A 25,385-nucleotide genomic window follows, 5' to 3' on the forward strand; every position below is an offset into this window, starting at 1 on the left:
AGGATCAGCAAACTATAGCCCAGCCAGCTATATCTGTGCATTGCGTTTTTTTAAATAGTTGCATTGGAGCACTGCCATGCTCAAAGCCAAATTATTTATTCTCTAGACACGTGCAAAGTAAATAAGCATGAAGTTAGTTGCAGAATTTTATAAATGCCTCCCTTCAATTAATACTTTGCTCAAAGGTTTTTGGTTTTTGTGGGTTTTTTTTGGCCATGAATGATTGTTACATTTCTTCAAATTACTGTATCTCATTTATTGAAATGATCTTTTTTCTGAGTAACCTATTGATGGGATACATTTCATTTATTGTCTATGAAATATTGAAACAACTTTCTATTCTATTCCTTGGAAAATCAGTACTCATGATTTATTCTCTTTGTATATTACTGTATTTTATTCATTAAGATTTTGCTGGGAGTGTATGTGCCTACTCATAAAGGCAATTGGTTTGTGGTTTTCTTTAACTATAACATTTTATCTGATTTTTAATCAGAGCAACATTTGTCCCTAAAACATTTCTTCCTTGGTGTTATTACAAGAATTTCATTAGCAAGGGTATTATTTCTTCCTAAAATATTTGGTAGACTTCACCATGAAGTATATTGAACCTGAATTTTTCTTGTTGGAAGATTATTAACTTTTTTATTTTTTACGTATATTTTCTTTTAAAATTTATTACTATAGGACAACTCATGTTCTGGAGGTTCTAGCCAGAGCTATTAGGCAAGAAAAAGAAATTAAAGGGATACAAATTGGGAAGGAAGAACTCAAATTATCCCTCTTTGCAGATGACATGATTCTTTATTTAGGGGACCCAAAGAACTCTACCAAGAGACTATTGGAACTCATAGAAGAGTTTGGCAAAGTAGCAGGGTATAAAATCAATGCACAAAAATTAACAACCTTTGTATACACAGACAATGCCATGGCTGAGGAAGAACTTCTAAGATCAATCCCATTCACAATAGCTACAAAAACAATCAAATACCTTGGAATAAACTTAACCAAGGACATTAAAGATCTCTACGATGAAAATTACAAAACCTTAAAGAAAGAAATAGAAGAGGATACCAAAAAATGGAAAAATCTTCCATGCTCATGGATTGGAAGAATCAATATCATCAAAATGTCCATTCTCCCAAAAGCAATTTATAGATTCAATGCAATACCAATCAAGATACCGAAGACCTTCTTCTCAGATCTGGAAAAATTGGTGCTGAAATTTATATGGAGGCACAAGAGACCTCGAATAGCTAAAGCAATCTTGTACAACAAAAACAAAGCCAGAGGCATCACAATACCAGATTTCAGGACATACTACAGGGCAGTTGTAATCAAAACAGCATGGTACTGGTACAGAAACAGATGGATAGACCAATGGAACAGAATTGAAACACCAGAAATCAACCCAAACATCTACAGCCAACTTATATTTGATCAAGGATCTAAAACTAATTCCTGGAGCAAGGACAGTCTATTCAATAAATGCTGCTGGGAAAATTGGATCTCCACGTGCAGAATCATGAAGCAAGACCCCTACCTTACACCTTACACAAAAATCCACTCAACATGGATTAAAGACCTAAATCTATGACCTGACACCATCAAGTTACTAGAGAACATTGGAGAAACCCTTCAAGATATTGGCACAGGCAAAGAATTTCTGGAAAAGACCCGGGAGGCACAGGCAGTCAAAGCCAAAATCAACTATTGGGATTGCATCAAATTGAGAAGTTTCTGTACTGCAAAAGAAACAGTCAGGAGAGTGAAGAGACAACCGACAGAATGGGAAAAAATATTTGCAAACTATGCAACAGATAAAGGGTTAATAACCAGAATCTACAAAGAGATCAAGAAACTCCACAAAAACAAAACCAACAACCCACTTAAGAGATGGGCCAAGACCTCAATAGACATTTTCCAAAAGAGGAAATCCAAATGGCCAACAGGCACATGAAAAAATGTTCAAGGTCATTAGCAATCAGGGAAATGCAAATCAAAACCACAATGAGGTTTCACCTCACCCCGGTTAGAATGGCTCACATGCAGAAATCTACCAACAACAGATGCTGGCGAGGATGTGGGGAAAAAGGGACACTAACCCACTGTTGGTGGGAATGCAAACTGGTCAAGCCACTATGGAAGTCAGTCTGGAGATTCCTCAGAAACCTGAATATAACCCTACTGTTCGACCCAGCCATCCCACTCCTTGGAATTTACCCAAAGGAATTTAAATTGGCAAACAAAAAAGCGGTCTGCACCCTAATGTTTATTGCAGCTCAATTCACAATAGCTAAGGCCTGGAACCAACCTAAATGCCCATCAACGGTAGACTGGATAAAGAAATTATGGGATATGTATTCTTTAGAATACTATACCGCACTAAGAAACAACGAAATTCAGTCATTTGCAACAAAATGGAGGAATCTGGAACACATCATGCTGAGTGAAATAAGCCAATCCCAAAGGGAGAAATACCATATGTTCTCCCTGATCAGTGACAACTGACTGAACACCAAAAAGGAAACCTCCTGAAGTGAAATGGACACTATGGGAAACGGTGACTTGATCAGCATAGCCCTGACTGTTAATGAACAACTTAATACATTATCCCTCTTAGTAGTTTTTTTGTCTGTTCTACTTAATATGACTGGTTTAATTCTGTAATTAATACACAGTTATTCTTAAGTGTTGAAAATTAACTGAAATGTGATCCCTGTTAAACATAAGAGTGGGAATAAGAGAGGGAAGAGATGTATAATTTGGGACACGCTCAAGCTGACTTGCCCCAAATGGTAGAGTTAGAAACATACCAGGGGATTCCAATTCAATCCCATCAAGGTGGCATGTACCAATGCCATCTCACTATTCCAAGTGATCAATTTCAGTTCACAATTGATCATAATGAAAGGACTAAGAGTCAAAGGGAGCACATAAACAAGTCTAGTACCTGCTAACACTAACCGATAGAATAAATAAAGGGGAGAGTGATCCAACATGGGAAGTGAGATACTCAGCAGACTCATAGAATGGCAGATGTCCTAAATAGCACTCTGGCCTCAGAATCAGCCCTAAAGGCATTCGGATCTGGCTGAAAAGCCCATGAGAGTATTTCAGGCATGGAAAGCCAAGACACTCTGGCAAAAGATCTCTGTGAGTGAGATCCCAGTGGAAAGAACAGGTCTTCAAAGAAGGAGGTACCTTTCTCTGAAGGGAGGAGAGAACCTCCACTTTGACTATGACCTTGTCTAAACAAGATAAGAATCGGAGAACTCAGAGGGCTTCCATAGCCTTGGAAACTCATGACTGGAGCATAGGGAGATTACTGATGCCATAGACAGGAGTGTCAATTGGTAAAGTCAACAACAGGAGTCACTGTGCACTTACTCCTCATGTAGGATCTCTGTCCTTAATGTGCTGTGCATTGAGATTTAATGCTATAATGAGTACTCAAACAATATATTTCACTTTGTGTTTCTATGGGGGTGCAAACTGTTGAAATCTTTACTCAATGTATACTAAACTGATCCTCTGTAAAAAAAAAAAAAAAAAGAAATTATCAACTCCCAACTTGACTCTCACTGGGATTAAACATGACAATAGGTCTGATCTGATTTCATCATCATTTAAAAAAAATCATCTATTATTTTTCACTTTATGTTTCTGTGTGGGAGCAAACTGTTGAAATCCTTACTTAATGTATACTAAGCTGATCTTCTGTATATTAAGATAATCGAAAATGAATCTTGATGTGAATGGAAGGGGAGAGGGAGTGGGAGAGGGGAGGGTTGTGGGTGGGAGGGACGGTATGTGGGGCAAGCCATTGTAATCCATAAATCGTACTTTGGAAATTTATATTCATTAAATAAAAGTTAAAAAAATTATTACTATAGGACAACTCATGTTACTGTATATCCTCTTGAGTGAATTTGGAAATTTGTGTCCCAAACAATAGTGTTCATTTCATTTTAAGTTGTGGAATTAATTTAAGTTGTTCATTGTAACCATAGCCACTTGCTATCTTTAAAAGGTCTATAAAATCTGTACTGTTTCTTCTCTTTCAATTTTGATCATTTATCACATCTCTGTTTTTTCTTGATCATGCTGGCTAGAGTTTAACCAATTTTCTTGACCATTTCAAAGAAGTAAATTTTGTTTTCATTGACTTTGTCTAGCTATGTGTTCCAAATTTTATTGATTTGTATGCTTTGTCCTTTTCTTCATTCTGCTTGCTTTAGGGTTAGATATGAAGGAAAAACAATATACATCACAAAGCACTAAAAGGAATCTGAAGTGATTATGTCAATACAATAGGTATATTTCAGAAGGAATGTTAGTAGAGTTCCTCTTTTCGTAGTGCAATTATTGAAGATGAAAACATTGATTTGAACCCCATATTATTTTCTGTATATAGAAATAGAAATTTCCTCGTTAAACACTGCTTAGCTTTAAAGACTTTTATATCGATCTTCATTTTCAGTAGTTTAATCATAGTTTCACAAAACTATAAAATCACAATTGACCCAATAATGATTAGAAGTATCCTAAAAATATTTGGAGATTTTTTTTCCAGATACATTTTCTTATTGTTTGTTGTTTATGTTGCATTCATAGAGTATACTTTGAAGGACTTCAGTTTGCATAAATGTGTTGAATTTTGTTTTGTAGCCTGTGATATTATGTATCTTAGTGAATGTTTTAGATGCACTTGATTGTTCTGTTGTTGCCAGGTTATTAATAATGTCCTTGAGTTTTCATATCATCACCAAATTTCTGCCTATGATTGATTATTGGTTATAGAAAAAAGAATGTTGAAGTCTCCAACTATAATTGCACTGTTCTTTTTTTAATTCTCAGAAATAAATGTGGCAATTTGTATTATAAGGTTATATTGTTAACTGCATATATAGGAAATCACGTATAGGATTGCTCTGTCTGATTCTCAGTGAATCAACCAATTTATTTTTATGCCAGATCCCTCTACACACCGAGCAGCATTCCTTCTTCTGAAATATATGTACTGTTAATTAACAGTTACATGATTTGTTTTAATATTTTGTGTTATAATTTTATTATTCCTTTATTTCTAACCTATAAATGAATTGTGATCCAGTTGTGTACTGCATTTGTATCCTACATAACCATATCTTTCTTCTCATGAGTGTACTTAGATCATGCATTTCATTCAATTGATATTGATTAATTGAAAAATCCACCCCATAACCATTGTTTTCCCAAATTGTTCCATCAATTCTTTGGCGAATTATGTTTTGTTCCTGCCTGTTATTCTATTATTTTACATTGCTGTATGTTTACATTTCTAGCACATTTAAAATATTTTTAGAAGTGCCCTAAGCATCCATATAAAACATTAATTCATGGAATTCTAACATAAAGAACTATTATTCTGTCTTAAATGCAATGAAAGTACCTTATGACAGCATGCTTCTAATTTAAACTTCTGTACTAATGTGTTCACACATTTTACACTTAAATATATATAAGTCATGACATAGCTGTTATTTTTGCTTTAGGCAGTCAATTATTCATTAGAGAAATCAGAAATAGAAAAAATATCTTTCATATTTGTTTTCAATTTAACTGTTTTTAGAGTTACATCTTCATTTATTTTTACAAATCTGAATGTATCCAGTATCATACACTTTTTGCCTTGTAAACATTTCTTCAGCATTTCATATAGCATGAATCTGATACTAAAATGTTGTCTCGGATTTTGATTGTCTAGCAAAAAGCCTTCAGTCCTATTTAATTTTTGTTATGTATAGAATATGGGTTGACTTTTTTTTCCCCAGGTTTTTTAAGTGTGACTCAGTTGTCTTTTGTCTTGTGTAGTTTAGACCAAGGTTTACCATCAGTCTTCTTTCTTCTTTTGTATGCAGTGTCCAGTGTCTTTTTAATTGCTATTTCATGTCTGTTGCTAACAATTTTTTCTTTTCTTTTTTTTTGTTATTGGCAGTTTGAATATGATGCATCTTGATAGGGTGTGTGTGTGTATGTTTGTGTACACATGTATGTATATGTATGTTTTGCAGGGTTATTTATTCTACCTATGAAGACTAGTGGCAGAAGTAGATAATGTTCACGCATGAATTTTATATACCTCTTCTGTTAGAATGTTACTGCAGGAATCTGCAGCAATATAATCATGAGTTGAGTTGGGTTTGGATTTTATTGCTGCCATAAGCAATTTCTGTGCACCATACACTTCTGCCTAGGTGGGGAAAATTATTGTCAACGTTCCTTCTCCACCCATAGCCTTTGACCTTTTCTGTGCTTCGTAAGGGTCTCTACACACTCTTTACCCCCTCCTCTTGTGGTTGTCATCTTCTGGTTGTTACTTGATGTCAGCCTATCGATGACACGGCAGAAAGACTTTCTGATGTCCCAGTCACGGTCAGACGTGCACAGGCTTATGTGTAGACGTTAGAGATGGAGCTTTCTCAGTGTTCCCAACTCGTATCCATGCAGTCAAACTTTGCAAGTTATGTGTAAGAACTTTTCCTTCCCTCAGTGGTAGCAAACCTCTAGTGAGATTGGCACAAATTTAAGGCTCAGGGTTGATTCACGCCTCTTTCATAAACTAAGGTGTTTTGCTCCCTAACAGAAAGTAACCTGGGTAGAACTTTGTGCCTTCTTCGCTGTAGCAAACTCTTTGCTCTTCCAGGTTTGCACTATAATCTCTCGGTGGCTGGGATCCATGGAGAAGAGCATGTTAGCAATGGAAACGCCCCTTAAGTTTATGGATCCCAGGTGTCTATTTTCTCATGTTACTTGACACTTGGTCTTTAGAAGTTCATCGTAAAAATTTTTCTGAATTCTTCTTACTCTATAGTTTTGTGTTAGTGTCTCTTGTATTGTACTCCGTCACTTTTTGAAAAAAAAAACATTATCTTATTTGAACTTTGATCTCTGATTCTTACCTCTGATAAATACATGCAAGGTTAAGATTTTACAGTTTGACTTTTTCTTGCTTTTAGTGTAGAAGTAATACTCTTTCTGATTTTCTAATCCTCAGCAGGTACTGAAGTGTGCATGTACTTTTTATATTCTCAATGATCATTATTTTGTTGTATTTATGTAATTATAATATCAGATTATCAACATAATAGTACTGGTTCTAGATATTTTTCTCTCATCATTAAACTATAAAACTAGTGTTATAACTTTGTAATAAGATTATAGGAATAAAATAATTAACTATACTAACATTTTGTAAGTACCTCATAGAAATTGAAAATCAAGAATTACCTATAAAAACTGTGATCAGAATAAAGGAAAAGGAATTATAATTTCTCAAGAAATAGCTTTAACTATACTGCTGGATATAAGATCCTTTAATTAATTACCATGAATGTTAGAACCATATTTTTGCTGATGAAATCGGTCTTGGAAGGAACTTCCTGCTTATGGAAACATGACAAGGCACCCTGATGAATAATCTGAAACCAATTGTTTGCTAGATACAATGTTTTTTTCTTTCATGCATCTTTGAATCATTTTGACTTGGGAGAAAAAATACATCTCATAACATTTTGTTACAAAAGAATGTTAGAACTTTATCCAATGGAAAAAATAATTATAGAGAAACTGTTAACTCAAAAATTACACATTCTTGTGATTTTTATGAAGTGCTTGAAAGAAAATGAAGCTCTCCTAATGACATTTACAAAATTAGCTTAATGTCCTGAAAATCTTAAAAGATGGCTGGGGATCAGTATAATTACCTACAAAAATAGATGTTGCATCTAGTGTAACTATAAGGTCTCTTGCTTCAAGATCTGTAATTGTGAAGCTACATTTTCTTTTTTGAGTGACGTTTCTGGAAATCACACTTAGCATGAATATTTTTGTAATTACAGGTTTCATATGGGGAGAAATTAAGCAGATGTGGGACGGCGGACTTCAAGATTATATCCATGATTGGTGGAATCTAATGGATTTTGTGATGAATTCTTTATACTTAGCAACAATCTCCTTGAAAATTGTCGCATTTGTAAAGGTAATTATTATGTATGTTATTGGTAAAACATAAGCTCTGAAAATTAGATATATTCATAATTACCATTAATTTTTAAATAATATTGTCTAAAGTTTTGTCCATATGTAATATGCATCAATTTATAATATTATAGAAGTGTATAAAATACATAGATAAAGCATAATCTACAATCACAAAATAAATTTCCATGAGTGCTAGAAGTTATTAGCCAATTCTGTTGCATCCAAATAGAATGATGCTTCAAACTTGTTTACAGTAGCTATTTGCATGTGTAATCCTTTTTATTTCTAATGAAATTCTATCTCAAACAGTGCTCAAATTTTGGCAAGTAAAATCTATTTTTATTTTATAACTAATAGATAAAATTTCATAGATCAAAATATTACTTGTTCAAAGCATTGAAGTTATTATTTCAGTTTAACTGATGCAGTTTGATATAATTAGAGCAGAATATAATTTTTTTCTCCTCATCCCATTCAACATGACATTGCTTGAAGACTTACACACCCATTACTCCCCCAGATTTTGTACAACATCAATCTTATCCCCTACCACATAATTTACATAAAACATTTTTTCTCTGAAATGACAATTGCAATTATTTTGTACTCTGGAGAATTTTTTTAAGCCAAAGACATATTTTCTTCCCATTGTGTTTTCCTTTTTCCTTATTTCTTTTCCTCTTTCTTTAAAAATTGTATTAAAATGATTACTGAATTTAATGCATGCAATTTAAAGTATGAAATTTAAAACTTTTTCACATTGTCTACTTCTTAAAATGATGATCTGTTTGTGCAATATTCAGAAATCAAAATTACTCAAAATTGGAGACTATAGTTTCCAGAATTTGTTCGATTAAAATGCTACTCATTCTCACCAAAATAATAGGGAAAAGCAATTTCTGTCAGTTTTTGTTAAGAGTAGAAACAAAATTTAGTTACTTTACCTTTATGAATTGAAATTAATGACCTTGAAGAACTTATTAAGAGCAGAAGGTAGTATTTTAACCAAAGGTGATTATACCTCTAGCTATGAAGTGGACAGTCTATTTATATGTGCCTAGTTGGCCCATCCCCTTTCCTCTGTAATTATGCTCTTTGTATTAAGAAGTTTCTGTACTTGTGTGTGTGTGTGTGTCCCAGCGCTGCTATAAATTTCTGGTATTATATGACAGTAGTGGTTCTTCTCAAACTTCCAGGTGCAAAAATATCACCAGGAAAACTTTTCAAAACATTTCTTTTCTTCATCCCCAGATTTTAAATTAGTAATAGTAGGGAAAGGTCAAAATTTGCATTTTTGATAAATTCTCTGGTGATATTGATACTGATCTAAGGAAGACATTTTGAAGACCATTGTCTTGAAAAACCTTATTCAACAACTTGAAGAATTGTGAAGCTGAATTCAGAAAGAATTTTGTTTTCCATAGGTATTATTGAAGCTAAGATATATGATATTTGCATTTATTGTACTTAAATAGTGCTTATATGTGGTGCACTTACTTTTTCATATGTCACAACTATGTTGTGCATACTTATATAGACTAATAAATACTTTCAAATTATTGCCTGAATGCTGTTAGATAAAAAAATTCTATGCATATAATATCCAACTAACATTAAAATATAGGCTGGTGCCGCAGTTCAATAGGCTAATCCTCTGCCTGCCGCGCCGGCACCCTGGGTTCTAGTCCCGGATGGGGCGCCGGATTCTGTCCAGGTTGCTCCTCTTCCAGTCCAGCTCTCTGCTGTGGCCCTGGAAGGCTGTGGAGGATGGCTCCGGTCCTTGGGTCTTGCACCCGCATGGGAGACCAGGAGAAGCACCTGGCTCCTGGCTTTGGATCATTGTGATGCGCCGGCCACAGCGCGCCGGCCACAGCGCTCCGGCCGCGGCTGCCATTGGAGGGTGAACCAACGGCAAAAGGAAGACCTTTCTCTCTGTCTCTCTCTCTCACTGTCCACTCTGCCTGTCAAAAAAATAAAAATAAAAAATTAAAATTAAAAAAAAAGAAGCAAATGAGTTGATATATTTGTGACTATCACAGAGTAAACACTCATTGTTGTTACAGCTTCTTCTTTTTTTAAAAATACTTGCTTGTTTATTCAAAGTCAGAATTATAGAGATAGATGGAGGGACAGACAGAGGGAGAGATCGTGTATCTTCACTCTCCAGGTGACTAGAGCAGCCAGGGCTGGGCCTTGAAAAGCCAGGAACCAGGAGCTTACTCCAGGTCTGTCACGTGGATGGTGGGTCCCCAAGCACCTGGGCCATATTCCCCTGCTTTTCCCAAGCCATTATCAGAGAGCTAGATCCAAATGGAGCAGCCAGGAAACAAACTGGCGCCCACAGGGGATGACAGCGTGCAGGTTGTGGCTTCACCCGCTACACCACAATACCAACTCTTGTTCTCCTTCACTCCTCTCCTTTATCATGTACTGAGTCTACTGTACTTGCCTTTTGCATTATCTTCACTGTGCCTTGTCATTCACTCTATTTTTTTAAAAAAAGAATTTGAGGTCTGGATTCACCCTTGCCCTTATTATATTGAATCTCTGTCATTCAGGCGAATTATTTAATGTGGGCCTCATTTCTATTATCTGTGAAGAGCAATGACCACTGAAGCATATGTCATCATACTAACTCATTAATCCATCCTTTATTTTTGTTCTAACATGCAGTTTTTAAGACTAAATTGTAATAACAAAATTACTTTAGAATCTGGTTCTTGCAAAAATGCATTATTATATAAATATGGGAAACAGTTAAATGTGGATCAAGTAGCCAGTTTGCTCAATACACATCTGTTAGAGCACACTAGGGAACTAACTTTTGATCTGGTTGCTGTAAATGCAAAGATTCCTGAGATGTAGGCCCTGCCATTAAGTAGCTAACAGTCAGACAGATAAAAGAAAAAATTGTATATACAAGGACTTACAATATGGTAAGGTCTACAACAGGTGCTAAGGTAGGATCGAGAAAGGAAGTAACCTTTATCATAATAGCATCAATATATACAGAAGGCTCAGCAAATATACATCTACCATGCCCATGAATATGCATGAGCATTCATGAGAGAAAACATGCATGGTGCAAAAGTTGGGATATTTAAAGCAGAGTTAAATCTTTGAGGGATGATCCTGGAAATGGGGAGATGGCAAGAAGGGAAGGGCTTTCCACATCCTACTATAGAATCTGAATTTTAACCTATATATGAATAGGACTCATTAATGACATTTAAGCAGAGAATGATTCAGGTAACTATGAATGACTTAAACAGAGAGGTGTACGTAGAGGAAGCTGGTAGAAGATTGGATTTTAGAAATAATTTAAAAGATAAAATCCCACAAGATATGTGAGTAATTAATGATGATGTATGGGGGCCGGCGTTGTGGCTCACTTGGTTAATCCTCCACCTGCAGCACCGGCATCCTATATGGGCACCAGGTTCTAGTCCCGGTTGCTCCTCTTCCAGTCCAGCTCTCTGCTGTGGCCCGGGAGGGCAGTGGAGGATGGTCCAGGCATTTGGGCCCCTGCACCCGCATGGGAGACCAGGAAAAAGCACCTGGCTCCTGGCTTCGGATCGGCACAGCGCCAGCCGTAGCAGCCATCTGGGGAGTGAACCTTTCTTTCTATCTCTCTCCATCTATAATTCTACATGTCAAATTAAAAAAAAAAGCCATTGCTTTAAATGATGATGTATGAAGTGCATAGACTTATCCTAATACTGTTCTGTAGTAAATGAGAGTTACTTCTATTGCACTTAGGAGAATTGTCAGGAGGCTGTTACTAGGGCCTCAGCCGGCACTGTGCAGATTCTTCCTTATAGCTGACAGAGTGCACAAATGGAACAAAATCCAGTCACATATGTTATGCCTTCAAATGGTGGGGCAGGAGAGAGCATGTGAATTCTCTGGTGCTCTTTTCCTAGGGGCCCACACTTGTGAGCTCATCTAAACCAATTAATTCACAAAGGTACCTTATGTAAATGCCATCACATGAGGGAATCTAACATATAAATTTAAGAGTGACACAGTTCGGTCCATGGCATCCATTCTGTTACAGTTCTTTCACTACTGGGGAGATTTTTTTTAAAATACACACAAACAAGGGCATGGTAGAGTTTGGACTCTGAATTCACAATTGGCTTGACTACTGCTTATATTGCCTTTTTTTTTTTTTTTTTTTTGACAGGCAGAGTGGACAGTGAGAGAGAGAGACAGAGAGAAAGGTCTTCCTTTGCCATTGGTTCACCCTCCAATGGCCGCTGCGGCCGGTGCACCGCGCTGATCCGATGGCAGGAGCCAGGTACTTCTCCTGGTCTCCCATGGGGTGCAGGGCCCAAGCACTTGGGCCATCCTCCACTGCACTCCCTGGCTACAGCAGAGAGCTGGCCTGGAAGAGGGGCAACCGGGACAGAATCTGGCGCCCCGACCGGGTCTAGAACCCGGTGTGCCAGCGCCGCAAGGCGGAGGATTAGCCTAGTTAGCCGTGGTGCCGGCTATATTGCTTTTTATGTACAGTAATCTGGAACCAGTTTTTTGAGCTATGCCTCAAATTTCTTTTCTTATATTAGAGTCATATATGTGTGTATTTGTGTGTGTTTCTAATATAAGAAAGGAATATTTTTCTTATATACATATTTATATTGTAGTTTCCTTTGATTGCTGTATAAAATGAAGCAACATTATAATGTTCATTGAAAAAACAGAGCACAAAAATATATATGACTTCAATATTCATTTCTTTACATGCCAGGTTTCGTGATTCTCCTTTAAATACCTTTGACTTGTTGGCATTTTTTTAAGTTATGGACTCTCGGTATTTTAAAATTTGCTCATAATCCTTAAGAGGTAATTTTGTTAATCATTTCCTCTTTTCACTATGTGTGAAGTATTATTGAATCAGAGCTTGTTGTTGCCTAGGGGCACAGTAATAAATGGTAATTTACTTTCCTAACTAGCACTCGGCCCCTTTTCCATTTGGAGAAGTTTTCTCTTCAATCCTTTGGTAGAAATTATTATACTTTAATACTTCTTCCATTGTTTTATTTAAAGAGCATTTTTTTCAAAAATCAATTACTATGAATAAGAGCATTTGGTTTTAAGTTACGAAATTTTTAAATATGGCATTATTCTTATAAAAAGTTCTAACTGTATAGTTCATTGATCCATTGTTTTGTCAGCTAGAAATGGAACAAATATTGTTTCCATTTTGTAAGTGATGTAACTGCCATCAATTTCCTGAAGTGTGAGATTTTCTGAGATAGACTTTGGCTCTATGGCAGAGAGTTGTAGAGTTTTGAATCCACCTGTTTAATAAGAATGATCTACCAAAGAATAAACTCTTATACCTTCCTTAATTAACATTCACTACTTTATTATTTATGAAATTGTGGAAAAGGAAGAAAGGAGGGAACCTCAAAAAGTTAATGGAAAATGTAATTAAAAGTTAAGTTTATATTGGTGCAAATTTTTTTTAATTCATGCATACTTTTTCTTTTTCTTTTTTTTTTTTTTTTTTTTTTTTTTGGACAGGCAGAGTTAGATAGTGAGAGAGAGAGAGAGACAGAGAGACAGAGAGACAGAGAGAAAGGTCTTTCTTCCATTGGTTCACCCCCCAAATGGCTGCCGATCCAAAGCCAGGAGCCAGGTGCTTCCTCCTGGTCTCCCATGCGAGTGCCTTCCCGGGTCACAGCAGAGAGCTGGACTAGAAGAGGAGCAACCAGGACAGAATCCAGCACTGCAACCGAGACTAGAACCTGGTGTGCCGGCACCGCAGGCAGAGGATTAGCCAAGTGAGCCGCGGTGCCGACCCATGCATACTTTTTCATAATATACATTTTCCATAAACTTTCTGATAACTCCTTATATAAAAATCAGCATGCATTCTATTTAATCTTACAAGTGCTTTCATCTTATATCAATTTGCATTTGCTCATTTCAACTGATTATTTGGTTTTTGTAAATGTGCTTCAGAGACTACAGATTATATAAAAATGAGCTAATATAATTTTTTACACATTCATGAAAATATGGTTATGATTCAATTCATCTTCCTCTCAAAATACTTCTGTGAATAATATCAGACCTGGCTCCTACTTCCACTTAGATCCTTCTCATTTTCCTAAACCCTATGTGTTCCAAGCAACCTCAAGCTACTCACATTTTTCAAGTGATCATCCTTCTCTAACCATGCCTATGAAAATGTGTATGATTCTTCTACCTACAAGCCTTTTTGAGCTCGTATCATGTAGAAAGCTCTCTACTCAATATCCAACACTTAAAAATACATTACATGAAACTCCCTTCATGAAAAATTGGTAAGTAATCCAAAGGTTCATATTCTGTTGCATAGGTTCACAAAAGTAGAAGTTGTCTTAAACAGGCTTTTGAATAGAAAATAAGATGTGGGACAAAACTCAGCGAAGGTAGGTATAGACTAAAAGCAAACACTTGAGAGAAAGACGAATTGGTGGTCAAAGGAAAGCTTTCAGTAGGTCTTTGGAATAGCTCTTTATATCTCCCTTAACAGTCATTCTACAACACGGAGCTACCAGCTTTAGTTAGCAGCTTCCTAGTGTTCACTCATCTTTGGTCAGAGAGCACATCTCAGGGGAAACATTGGTATTACTTGATGAATGGTTGTCTGACCTCTTCTCTATATTGTAGGCCCATGTTGCGTGAACTGTAACTTCATTCAGCACCAGTGGGATTGTGTCTGCCGAATAGGCATTCAACATTTATTTCATAAATTAATAGCAATTGAAGGATCAGAATAATCAGAACCTAAATTCATTCTAGACAAAGGGCTATTCATGGAAAGGTATTTTGGTAAGAATGTGTGGTTCATTTGAAGAGTTACCAGAACTAAAATTTGAGTATTGGGAACTAACCTAGGGACAAGTAACAGATCAATCTTAAAAGGAATTAATCTTAAAGGAGGTATGAACTCAGATTCTTTTGAGTCCTCGTGTGACATGTTGGGAAATTGGAATGTCACCTCAAGGACAATATGATCATTGTAGAATATGAAAACACATGATTTGATTAACTCCTTTAAAAAATCATTCTAGAGAAAATAGATGATTGCAGAGAGAAAGTTCAAAGCAGACAGAAGTTAGTAGACTATTATAGTAATATCTGAGAAATAAAGGAACTGTTTTAAGTCACTAAAGGTTCTGTTCAAGAGAAGTAAACAACATACGAGTGTTTAAGAATTAGGTTTAGATGGTCAGATTTTGGAAGGAAAGATAATGGTACGAACTTCAGATTGGTATCTATGTGATTTGTTACCAGTCACTGAGATTGGAAGGCATAAATGGAGAAAAGATTGAGAATACAAAGGTGATGAGTTCCATTTTCAGGCTGTGAGTTTGAGATGCTTGTGAAATATTGAAGTGAAAAAGTCAATGACACAACAGAATATAAAATAGGACTACAAGGTGAGAATTCTGAGATGGATGTGTGGAGTTGGGAATCATCTTTAAAGGAAAGTGAGTAGAATGAGGAAATAGGCTTGAAATGGGGACTCGATATGTAAGGGACACAACAGGGTAGTTGTGGTCAGCAATTGATTACACATTTTTATAATAACCTGGAATGAAGGTTTGAAAAGTTCTTAAGACATAGGAATGATAATATTTGAGAATATGTAAATGTCAAATGCCATCCAGCTTTGATCACTTCCCATATGTACAGGCATTAAGTTATGAAATTATATACCAAATACAAGTACAAATATTATATATCAATTAAAAATGCAAAAAAAAAAAACAAAGCTACTCAAGAAGCAGGTAAGATAGAGGAGTCTGCAAAGGATACTGAGAAGAGACAGCATAAAAGTTGAAAGCCAACATGCAAGGATGAAAAATGAGTATGGATTTTGTAAATAATTTTTAGATAGTAGAGTCTAAAATTTCAAATTAGTGTCTTAATTTCTGATGATAGATGTGGAAATATATATATATATGTTTATGTTAATTTTTTTTATTTATTTTAAAGTCAAAGCTGCAGAGAAAGGGAAAGACAGGGAAAGATCTTCCATCCAATGGTTCACTCCCCAGATGGCCACAACAGCTGAGGCTGGGCCAGGCTGAAGCCAGGATCCAGGAGCTTCCTCCAGTTCTCCTACATAGGTGGGGGGCTCCAAGCACTTAGGCCATCTTCTGTTTCTTTTCCAAAGCTATTAGCAAGGAACTGGATCAGAATTGGAGCAGCCAGGATACAAACCGGCGCCTATATTGGATGACAGCACTGTGGGCAGCAGCTTTATCCACTATGTCACAATCCTAGTCCCATAATATATATTTAACGAAGGAAGAATTGTAATCATTCTCTACAAATCCAAAGGTTCCTCATATACTGTAAGAATTTTAAAAATCACTTGGTAAAATGACTTTGTAAAAATGTAAAAAAATGATGCACATATCAGTGACAGGAAAATTTCAAAAGGAAAACTTTGAAAGAATGAATCAAGAGATAATTATTCAATGTTTACATCTCTGTTTATTCCTGATAGGGAATGAGGTTTCTGGATCAGAGAACAGACAAATTATTTACTTATGTAACAATCTTAGCACTGACTCACCACACTCCAATCCCCCAGGAGGAGACAATTTGATATACCCTGCACATTCAGGGGTTGGTACCACAGGAGAGGTACTCAGAAACTAGGAATCTCAGAATTTATATGGTGTGGCTGAGCCAGCTACCGATCTTTCCCCTGGAAAAGAGAGAGAAAGACATTAACATTCTAAAGTAAATACATTGTCTTCCCAGGTTTATTATCCTGAGAATGTAAGCAGATGTCTCTACGGGAGATGTTTCTAGGTCTCTTGGGAGGTCTCTGTCTTTGGTTTTCAAAGATTGTTTGCTATTCAAACATCCTTTAACCTAGATGCCAGCGGTGCTATGCGCAGTAAGCCTCGAATGTGTGCATCATGAACAGGTTCACGTGGCACTGTTTCCAGCAATTCACAGAAGTGTGAGACTCTGAATTCAATTTAGGTAATTATATTATGCCTAATCTAGCATATTATGATTAGTGAAATGGAAAAACTTCCTCTTATGATTTCTGGGGTCCCAGTTGAGATGATTAATTTAGAAGGGCTCTCAGCAAAGAAAGTCCAGCATACATCCAGACTTGGTCAAAATGTGGTGATGGATTCTGCGCCCAGCATCCCTGAACTGGCTCTGATATCTAGGACAAGCCATAGATTCAAATCGCCCCGAAAGCTTTGAAAACATGTAATCTCTGCCCATTCCTAGCTTCATAAATCCTGGAAAGAATTAGGCACTTTCTCTCCACTATTCCCATAGCACTTTCTGTTAATTTCTTAGAATACTTTTATTATAATTAGTTGTGCCTGTTTGCCTCAGTGAAATATGAATACTTGACAGGAGAAAATATTTCCTGAGCATTGACTATATTCATGGCTTTGTATAATATATCATGGCAAATTCAAAGAAAATGATTTATAGTAATGCTTGTTGTCCCATATTTTTTACATTTTGAGATACAGCTGAAGCTATGTTAGGTAAAAAAGAGAAATAAAATTATCCATAAACATGGAGGGAGTTGTTCTCTACTTAAATGCATGTGTCTTTCAAGAGAGAAGTAAAGAAAGAGAGTAAAAATTGAATGTGATCTTGGACTTTTGGTGGAAAAGGTGGTATCATAAAAACTGGGACTGGATGAATTAGGTAGTATGTTTTTTTGACAGGCAGAGTGGACAGTGAGAGAGAGAGACAGAGAGAAAGGTTTTCCTTTTTCCGTTGGTTCACCCCACAATGGCCGAACCGAAGCCAGGAGCCAGGTGCTTCTCCTGGTCTCCCATGCGGGTGCAGGGCCCAAGCACTTGGACCATCCTCCACTGCACTCCCGGGCCACAGCAGAGAGCTGGACTGGAAGAGAAGCAACTGGGACAGAATCTGGTGCCCCAACCGGGACTAGAAGCCGCGGTGCCGGCGTCGCAGGCAGAGGATTAGCCTATTGAGCCGTGGCGCCAGCAGTAGGTAGTATTTGGTATCCCAAAGTCACTCTGAAACTTGATACAATGAATAAGAAAAAAAACTTATTTTTTTTCTCCCTGCATCTTCAATCATTAGCTATTTTATGCTGAAGCTATGTGTGGGAATTTTCAAGAACATTTATCAAAATTTAAAAATAGAAAATAATTTGCTTCTTGTTCAAACTTGATTGTTTTAAATTGTCAATCAAGCAAGAGTCTGAGTGTTGAACAAGATCGGAACATTGTGATGTGTTTTCTCCCCAGGGAGATGAATAAAGACTCAAGGAGAATTACTTGATTAATATATGTAGAGGTCTTTGGTGCAAAATGCACTGTAAAAAGAATGGAAATATTCTGATGTGATTCATACAGAAATAGAACTTTCTTTGTTTTCCCCATAATCATTAGGGAAAAGATCCTGTTGTCTAGACATATTTTTAATAATATGTATGAAGAAAAGATTTTGATTGATTATTGAGTTTTAATACAGATCCAACCAAAGGTTTCAGAATATATTTGACCCTGTTTACCATAGGATACAGATCTACCTCACTAATGCCAAGGACATATTTCATTGAGTTATTTATATGTCTCGGTATCTAAAATTCTTTTTTAATTAATTAATTAATGTATTTTCAAGGCAAAGGGGTGAGGAGAGACAGAGAGAGACAGAGACAAGAGCTTTCACCTGTTAATTCTTTCTCCAATGTTCACAACATCCTAGCCTGGGCCAGACTGAAGCCAGGAGCCACGAACTCCATCCAGGTCTCAATCATGGCTGGCAAGGTCCCAAATACAAGGGCCAGCTTCCACTTCTGCCCTCTCAGCACATGAGCAGGGAGCTGGATTGAAAGTGGAGCAGCCAGGACTTGATCAGATGCTCTGATATGGGATGCTGGCATCACAAGCAGTGGCTTAACCCACTGTGTCACAGCTCAAGCCCAATACTAAAAATTCAAAGCTAAAATTTTAAGTGATCTCATATGCTTTAAATCATTTCTGATCAACTTTTAATGTAGCAGATACTTTTTAAAGATAAAATTATTTTGTTTGAAAGTCAGATATACAGAGAGAGAAGGAGAGGCAGAGAGAGAGAGAGGTTTTCCATCTGCTGGTTCACTCCCCAATTGGCTGCAATGGTCAGAGCTGTGCAGATCCGATGCCAGGAGCCACAAGCTTCTTCTGGGTCTCCCACATAGGTGCAGGGGTCCAAGGACTTGGGCCATTTTCTGTTGTTTTCCCAGGCCATAGTAAAGAGCTGAATCGGAAGTGGAGCAGCTGGGACTCGAACTGGCACCCAAATAGGATCCCGGCACTTCAGGTGGCAGCTTTACCCACTATGCCACAGCGCCGGTCCCTGTAGTGGATATTTTTGAGTCACATATTTTATCTTGTTAACGAATGTTCAGATAGTAGCATTTTCTTACATCCTAACGCTAAAAAATTGCTAACTTAGTGACCACCAGGGTGATTTCTAAGTTAGACTATATACACAGTTAGAAAAACCCAGATACAAAGCACTGCTAATTTTGCCCATAGTGATCATTTTTCTGTTTCCACAGCAACAAATGTCTACTTCCACTAATTTTAAAGCAATCTATTCTACATGTATTCCTCAATAATTGGCAATTGTGTGGAATTAGTAAGGTCATTTTATTTGGTTTTTTTTTTCAAAATTTAATGTTTTTCCTTTGTAATACAGTTGTCTTACTATCATGATATTGTTACCTTTCCTTAGTATAAAATAAGACTGAGTTTTATTTCCTCCATAATATTTTCCATTTTCTCAACTCCATTAGAAAATTCAAGGATAACTGTAATTAATATATCCTCAAAAATTATAAATGAAAAAACACACCTGAATGAAACTCAAAGATGATAAATCAGTAAATTTTTTATAGATTTATATTTATAGATTTATATAGCCATCACCAGCCTGGACAACAGCAGCTTCCTGACAATAGGCCATTGTGGCTGGCTCTACTTAAAAAAGCATCATGAGTGTGAACTTGATATTTTCATATGTATGTGTATGTTTTACTTCCCCTTTGTTTCTCCAGTACAGTGCTCTTAATCCACGAGAATCTTGGGACATGTGGCATCCCACTCTGGTGGCTGAGGCTTTATTTGCTATTGCAAACATCTTCAGTTCCTTGCGTCTGATCTCACTATTTACTGCAAATTCTCATCTGGGACCTCTGCAAATATCTCTGGGAAGAATGCTCCTGGACATTTTGAAGTTTCTGTTCATATACTGCCTTGTGTTACTAGCATTTGCAAATGGCCTTAATCAATTGTACTTCTATTATGAAGAAACGAAAGGGTTAAGCTGCAAAGGCATACGATGTGAAAAGCAGAATAATGCATTTTCAACGTAAGTTGGATACACATTTCTATTGGTAACATTGAACAGAATTTGGAATGTACTGCATCATGAATTTGAAAAAACCTATGACAAATGGTTGCAAAGGAAATGGGGAATTAAAATTATTCTTAATGCAGAAAACAGAATTAACATGTCTTTGAATAGAAATAAACCCTTCTGACATTAAAGAAATACCTGGTACATTTATTTTAAGGTTTAGTAAAGTCATCTTTTCTTTAAATGACCTCATACTCCTTAAGAATCTGGAATAAAAAAAGAAAGCTATGTACTATTGATAGCTTACAAGTACTCAGACTTTGAAAGATAGAAAATATGTAAAACCAATCAGGTTAGAAAATCTAAGTTCTTTTAAAAGTTCCCTCATGGTTTCCTAAGGCCTTCAGTCCTTTAATAGTCGCTCTTATTCTCTAGTTCTCTACAAAGAAATTTAAGCATCTAAAATATCCAAAATGGAAATGCAAGACTTATATAGCCATATTATTCTGTATACAAAACCTTCCATGCCCTTATACCTGGATAAGTAATAGGCAAGATTCATTGTCAAGCCAAGGCAATTCTCATGAGCAAGTTTGCCAGCCACCCTGGCTCCTGAGCACTGTGTTTCACAATTGAGCAGCTCTCATAGAACACCCCTCTGCATACCTGGGTCCATTTCTTCCCACCATGATAAATAGTTAACCAATAGATAATTCAAAAAACTTTGTGGTTTTCCTCTACATAGTAACCACATGTAAATATAACGTCATTTGTGGGTGATGTTTAAAAACCTTACTTGGGCCATCATAGATTTGTATGGAATGTAATACAGCACAATATTTTTAAAGAAGACAATAATTTCACATAAAATAAACACACTAGGGCCAAAATGCTCTTGTTGTATTAATTCCACATTTGTTTCATCTTCTATCTCAATATTAAAGCTTAATTTTGAATAATCAACATTTGTTTATTTACACGTAAAATTTTAATCTCAGCCTGAGCTACATCTGATACAAACCACTAATGATAAAAGAAACAAAAATTTGTCCCAGCTCCCCTTGTGACTTTATCCCTTCTTCCCAGCTCCTTATCCCCTCTTCTGACCAGCTCACTCAGCCCTGTTTGTCTTCTTCCTGCAGGAGGATTCAGGGGAAGCTCTTACTGGACATCATTCTAGTTACCATAGCTTTGGAAGGCATCTCAGTTTTGATATCTGAGCTTATCCATCCCCTCATTTTGGTCTTTGACTTTTTACGTTTTCCAGAACAGTTAGGACTAGAAATTTATAATGGTCAAATCTCAGCAACCCTGCCTTTCATAAATGAGAATTATGTCTTTAGCACCCTTCCTGGGTATTGTCTAGGTGTTGGCTGGCCTCCTGGATTTCTGACACAGAGCTCTTTACCCAGCTCCATCCTACACAACTCACTGATTACTTTTTCTTGCATACCCTGATTGCAAACTCCTTGCCAAGACTACCCCATCTATGTCTGTTGCCATATCCTTCTGATTCCATGCTTTATCTTCTGGGAAGAACTGTGACATTGCACCTAGAGCTCTGTTACCTGCCAGGTCCTCTTTTCTTTAGGAAAAACTCTGGTTCCAAGATTTAATGCTGCTCACTTATTTCATTCTTCTGCAATCAACAAGGCTACCTCTACTGCTGCCCTGACTTATGACCCCTTATAATTCCCAGTAATTCTCTTACCCCATTATTGGCTCCTTGGTAAAAACTAATTATGACATCAGTCCTAAAAGACTATGGATAAAAAATCTGTGATGCAAAATATCTAATATAAATATATTCCAAAAACAAATGCATTGGATAGTTTGGATTCTGTATTGTTTTGGTTTGTCCATACAAATGGCTTCCTTCATTATCATCAAAGGCAATATATAACTGGATACCACAAATATTATCAGTCCAAATCATTCAGCTGAAATAAATCAGATATTCCACTTGAGTTCTGTTTATCAAGAAAATGGAATATAAATCTGCAAGTAACAGTTTATTTTTACTTAAAAATATTAAAAATAAAACATTGCTATTAATCTCTAGTGTTGTTAAGGATAATGCACTAGACATCAGTTCATTGTCCCTGGAAGACTCTGTTTCTGTGTAATGGACATCAATCATTGTGCAGTGTCCTAAAGGCTCCTGCTCCACATCTGATTTTTGTACTCTTGTTGGTCATCAATTTTCTTTCTGTAATTCTGTGTCTTCCATAAATTTTAGGTTATATTCATTTTCAAGATCTTATTCCATATCAGGCTTAAAAGCCACGATAATTCATGTGCAGTCCCTAACATGGTGACTATTATATCATTTCATCAAGAAAGTAGCCACTCTTCTTATCCTTATCACTGTTGTTAATAGTGGAGTATTTTATATCACCTGTATCACAAGGTTCCTTCTCTAACACTCTTTCCACTTGGTACAAAGCATGCAGGAACTTTGATTCTCTATTTCCATTAGCTACCATTTTTATTTCTCCCCTTCCTTTTATCCAATCAATTCCAAAAAGATGTCTATAAAAAGATATCTTTTCAATTCTTACTCTTTCTTCATTCCAGTGCCAGCTGGCTTGTGCTTCCATTACTGCACTAAAACCACTTTAGTCAATATTCTCTAGCGCCTACTTATCACTACTGCTTATGGGCACTTAATGTATCTGCTTAATTTGGCCCTGTTTAACACTTCTTTTTTGTGAATGTGTTTTACTTTAACTTCCATTCTATTTTGCCCATTATACTTGTTTATCTAACCTTTCTCACTTTTTTCTGATAATTATATTTTAAATATAGTATTTAAATACTGGCTTGCCCTAGCATACTAACCTCAGACCTATTTAACCATATTCCTATGAAAACTTATCTGTCCTCATGGATCTAACCCTATGTGTCTAAGAGATGACGTCTGTGGGGAGCAGCTCGGACTAGACTAAGTTACTGGAATTAAGACTTATTCTATGCATCTGCTCTCCTCTGTGGGGAGCAGCTCGGACTAGACTAAGTTACTGGAATTAAGACTTATTCTATGCATCTGCTCTCCTACAATATGGCGCTGGGAGAGGAGAAAACAGCTTCTACCCAGCTGCCTCCAGTTCAACCAATAAACTGTAGGACTTGCTCCTGATTGGAGAGCAGCGTACTCGGCGTGTGGGCAGCCGAGTTAGGATTGGCGGAGGACTATAAAGGAGGAGAGAGACGGCATGCACCAGGAACATCTATGGGGAACATCTAAGGGAACCCGTGCAGCCCCCGAGAGACCCGGCCGGCGGTGTGCCGCTCCCCTGCGGAAGTGGGGAATGCGGCCAGGGGGAACTGCCCTTCCACGGAGGTGGAAGGGATAGTAGCCAACCCGGGAAGAACCAGCAGCAAACCCGGGGAGGGCCGAGCAGACGAAAGAACAGCGCAGGGTCCTGTGTCGTTCCTCCACGAAGAGGGGGAGCGACAGACGTCCATGTTCATGTCACTAGCACAGCTCTCTATCCCCAAGTTGTACAGTTACAGGCACCTCTCTGTACATGTCTCCTAGTAACTTTAACTCAAACAGAACTCATCAGTCTCTGGAAACTTACTCTTCCTTCTCAATTCCCTTTCTTAATCAGTGTTATCATAATCTACCCAGTGACTTAAATCAAAATCTGTGCTTCCCCCATCCCTTCCACAGGTGAGTGGTCAATGGCTATCTATACCTGATCTTTATTATCTTGGCATTGTCTTTTCTTGATCATTACTCAGACCTAAATCCAACACACACACACACACACACACACACACACACACACGATGCCCTTGGGGTCTCACAATCTTCCTAGGCCCTCCATCCTATTCCTGAATGATCCAGGGATAGGGAAGTTTTTTCTGCAAAGGTCATTAAAATATTTATAATGTCAATCACAGGCCATACAAAATTAACAATTGAAAAATTAAACTGCTAAGGATGCAATGAATTTTGAGTCCCACCTGTGGTTGTCTTTGGTAAGGCCAGACAAAATGGTTTTGTGGGTCTTATGTGGCCCATATGCCAGACATTCCCCACTCCTGTCTCTAAATCAACATCTAAGGCTCCTTGTTCAATGTATTCAAACAGCTTCCCATTCCTTGCTGGATACAGCCACATTGCTTAGACTGACACTCTAGATCCTTTAATCATCTGCCCTTAATCTCCATTTCCAGTCTCATAGTTTGCAATTCCTCAATGACACTTTCTCTCAGCACTTTTTAATGGGTTTAAATTCCCAAACATGTCGTTTTTCCCTTGTTCAGGAATGCACGTGTTCTGTCTTCCCACTTGGCAGTATTTTATTTCTTTTCTCCAAATCCTACCTCAACTATGACTTTTCCAGAATGCCCTGTGTGACTCTGATCTCCAGGTGGGCACAAAATGTGATTCAGGCGATTTTGTGTCTCACTGTGCTTCTCCCTTCCCCTACAAGTGGAAGCTTCTTTCTGCTCTTTTCATATTTTCAGGTTGTTTCCTCATTAACATATGAAGAACAACATGTGACTAAAAGATACGAATACTTAGTCACTGAAATTATTCTATTTATAAAGTTAAGGTTGCAATCCTTGGTGAGGGGCTCTCCTATAAAAAGAAGGGCCCTGCCACTGTGGCAGTTATTTTCTCATTAAGCAAATCTTTTCCATGTGTATTGGAGCTGTATTCCTAATTGCTGGAACTGGCCAATTAGCATCATATTTTATTCATTTTAATATTTATTCATGGTTATAAACTAACATAAAATATTCAGACAGGCCTTGTATTCATGTTTGCTCATCATGTTACTCCCATGGGGGAGAGGAAAATCTCAACTGTGGAGTACATTACCTTCTAACTTGTTCAGTTTCTCCAGTTGTGAATATTTAACCAAAAGCTTAGCTAATGTGAAGGCACAGTAGTGGAAAAATATCTTCAAAAAGCAACACACAAAATGTAAATCCTTAAGAAGGCAAAACTTCTTCCCATTGAAACGATCAGGATTTAG

The 25,385-nt window shown here is 37.0% G+C and overlaps 1 protein-coding gene across 7 annotated transcripts in view; it reads left to right on the top strand.

Moving 5' to 3' along the window:
* Positions 1–25,385, top strand: part of TRPC4 (transient receptor potential cation channel subfamily C member 4) — a 255,987-nt gene that overhangs the window by 206,175 nt on the left and 24,427 nt on the right. For all 7 annotated transcript variants that reach the window (XM_051831769.2, XM_002721087.5, XM_070048964.1 and 4 more), the window contains 2 exons: positions 7,884–8,023; positions 20,090–20,403. In XM_051831769.2, coding sequence (XP_051687729.2) covers positions 7,884–8,023; positions 20,090–20,403 — 454 coding nt within the window. The remainder of the gene's footprint in view (positions 1–7,883; positions 8,024–20,089; positions 20,404–25,385) is intronic.

Source organism: Oryctolagus cuniculus, chromosome 9, assembly GCF_964237555.1.
Source record: "Oryctolagus cuniculus chromosome 9, mOryCun1.1, whole genome shotgun sequence".
Taxonomy (NCBI): domain Eukaryota; kingdom Metazoa; phylum Chordata; class Mammalia; order Lagomorpha; family Leporidae; genus Oryctolagus; species Oryctolagus cuniculus.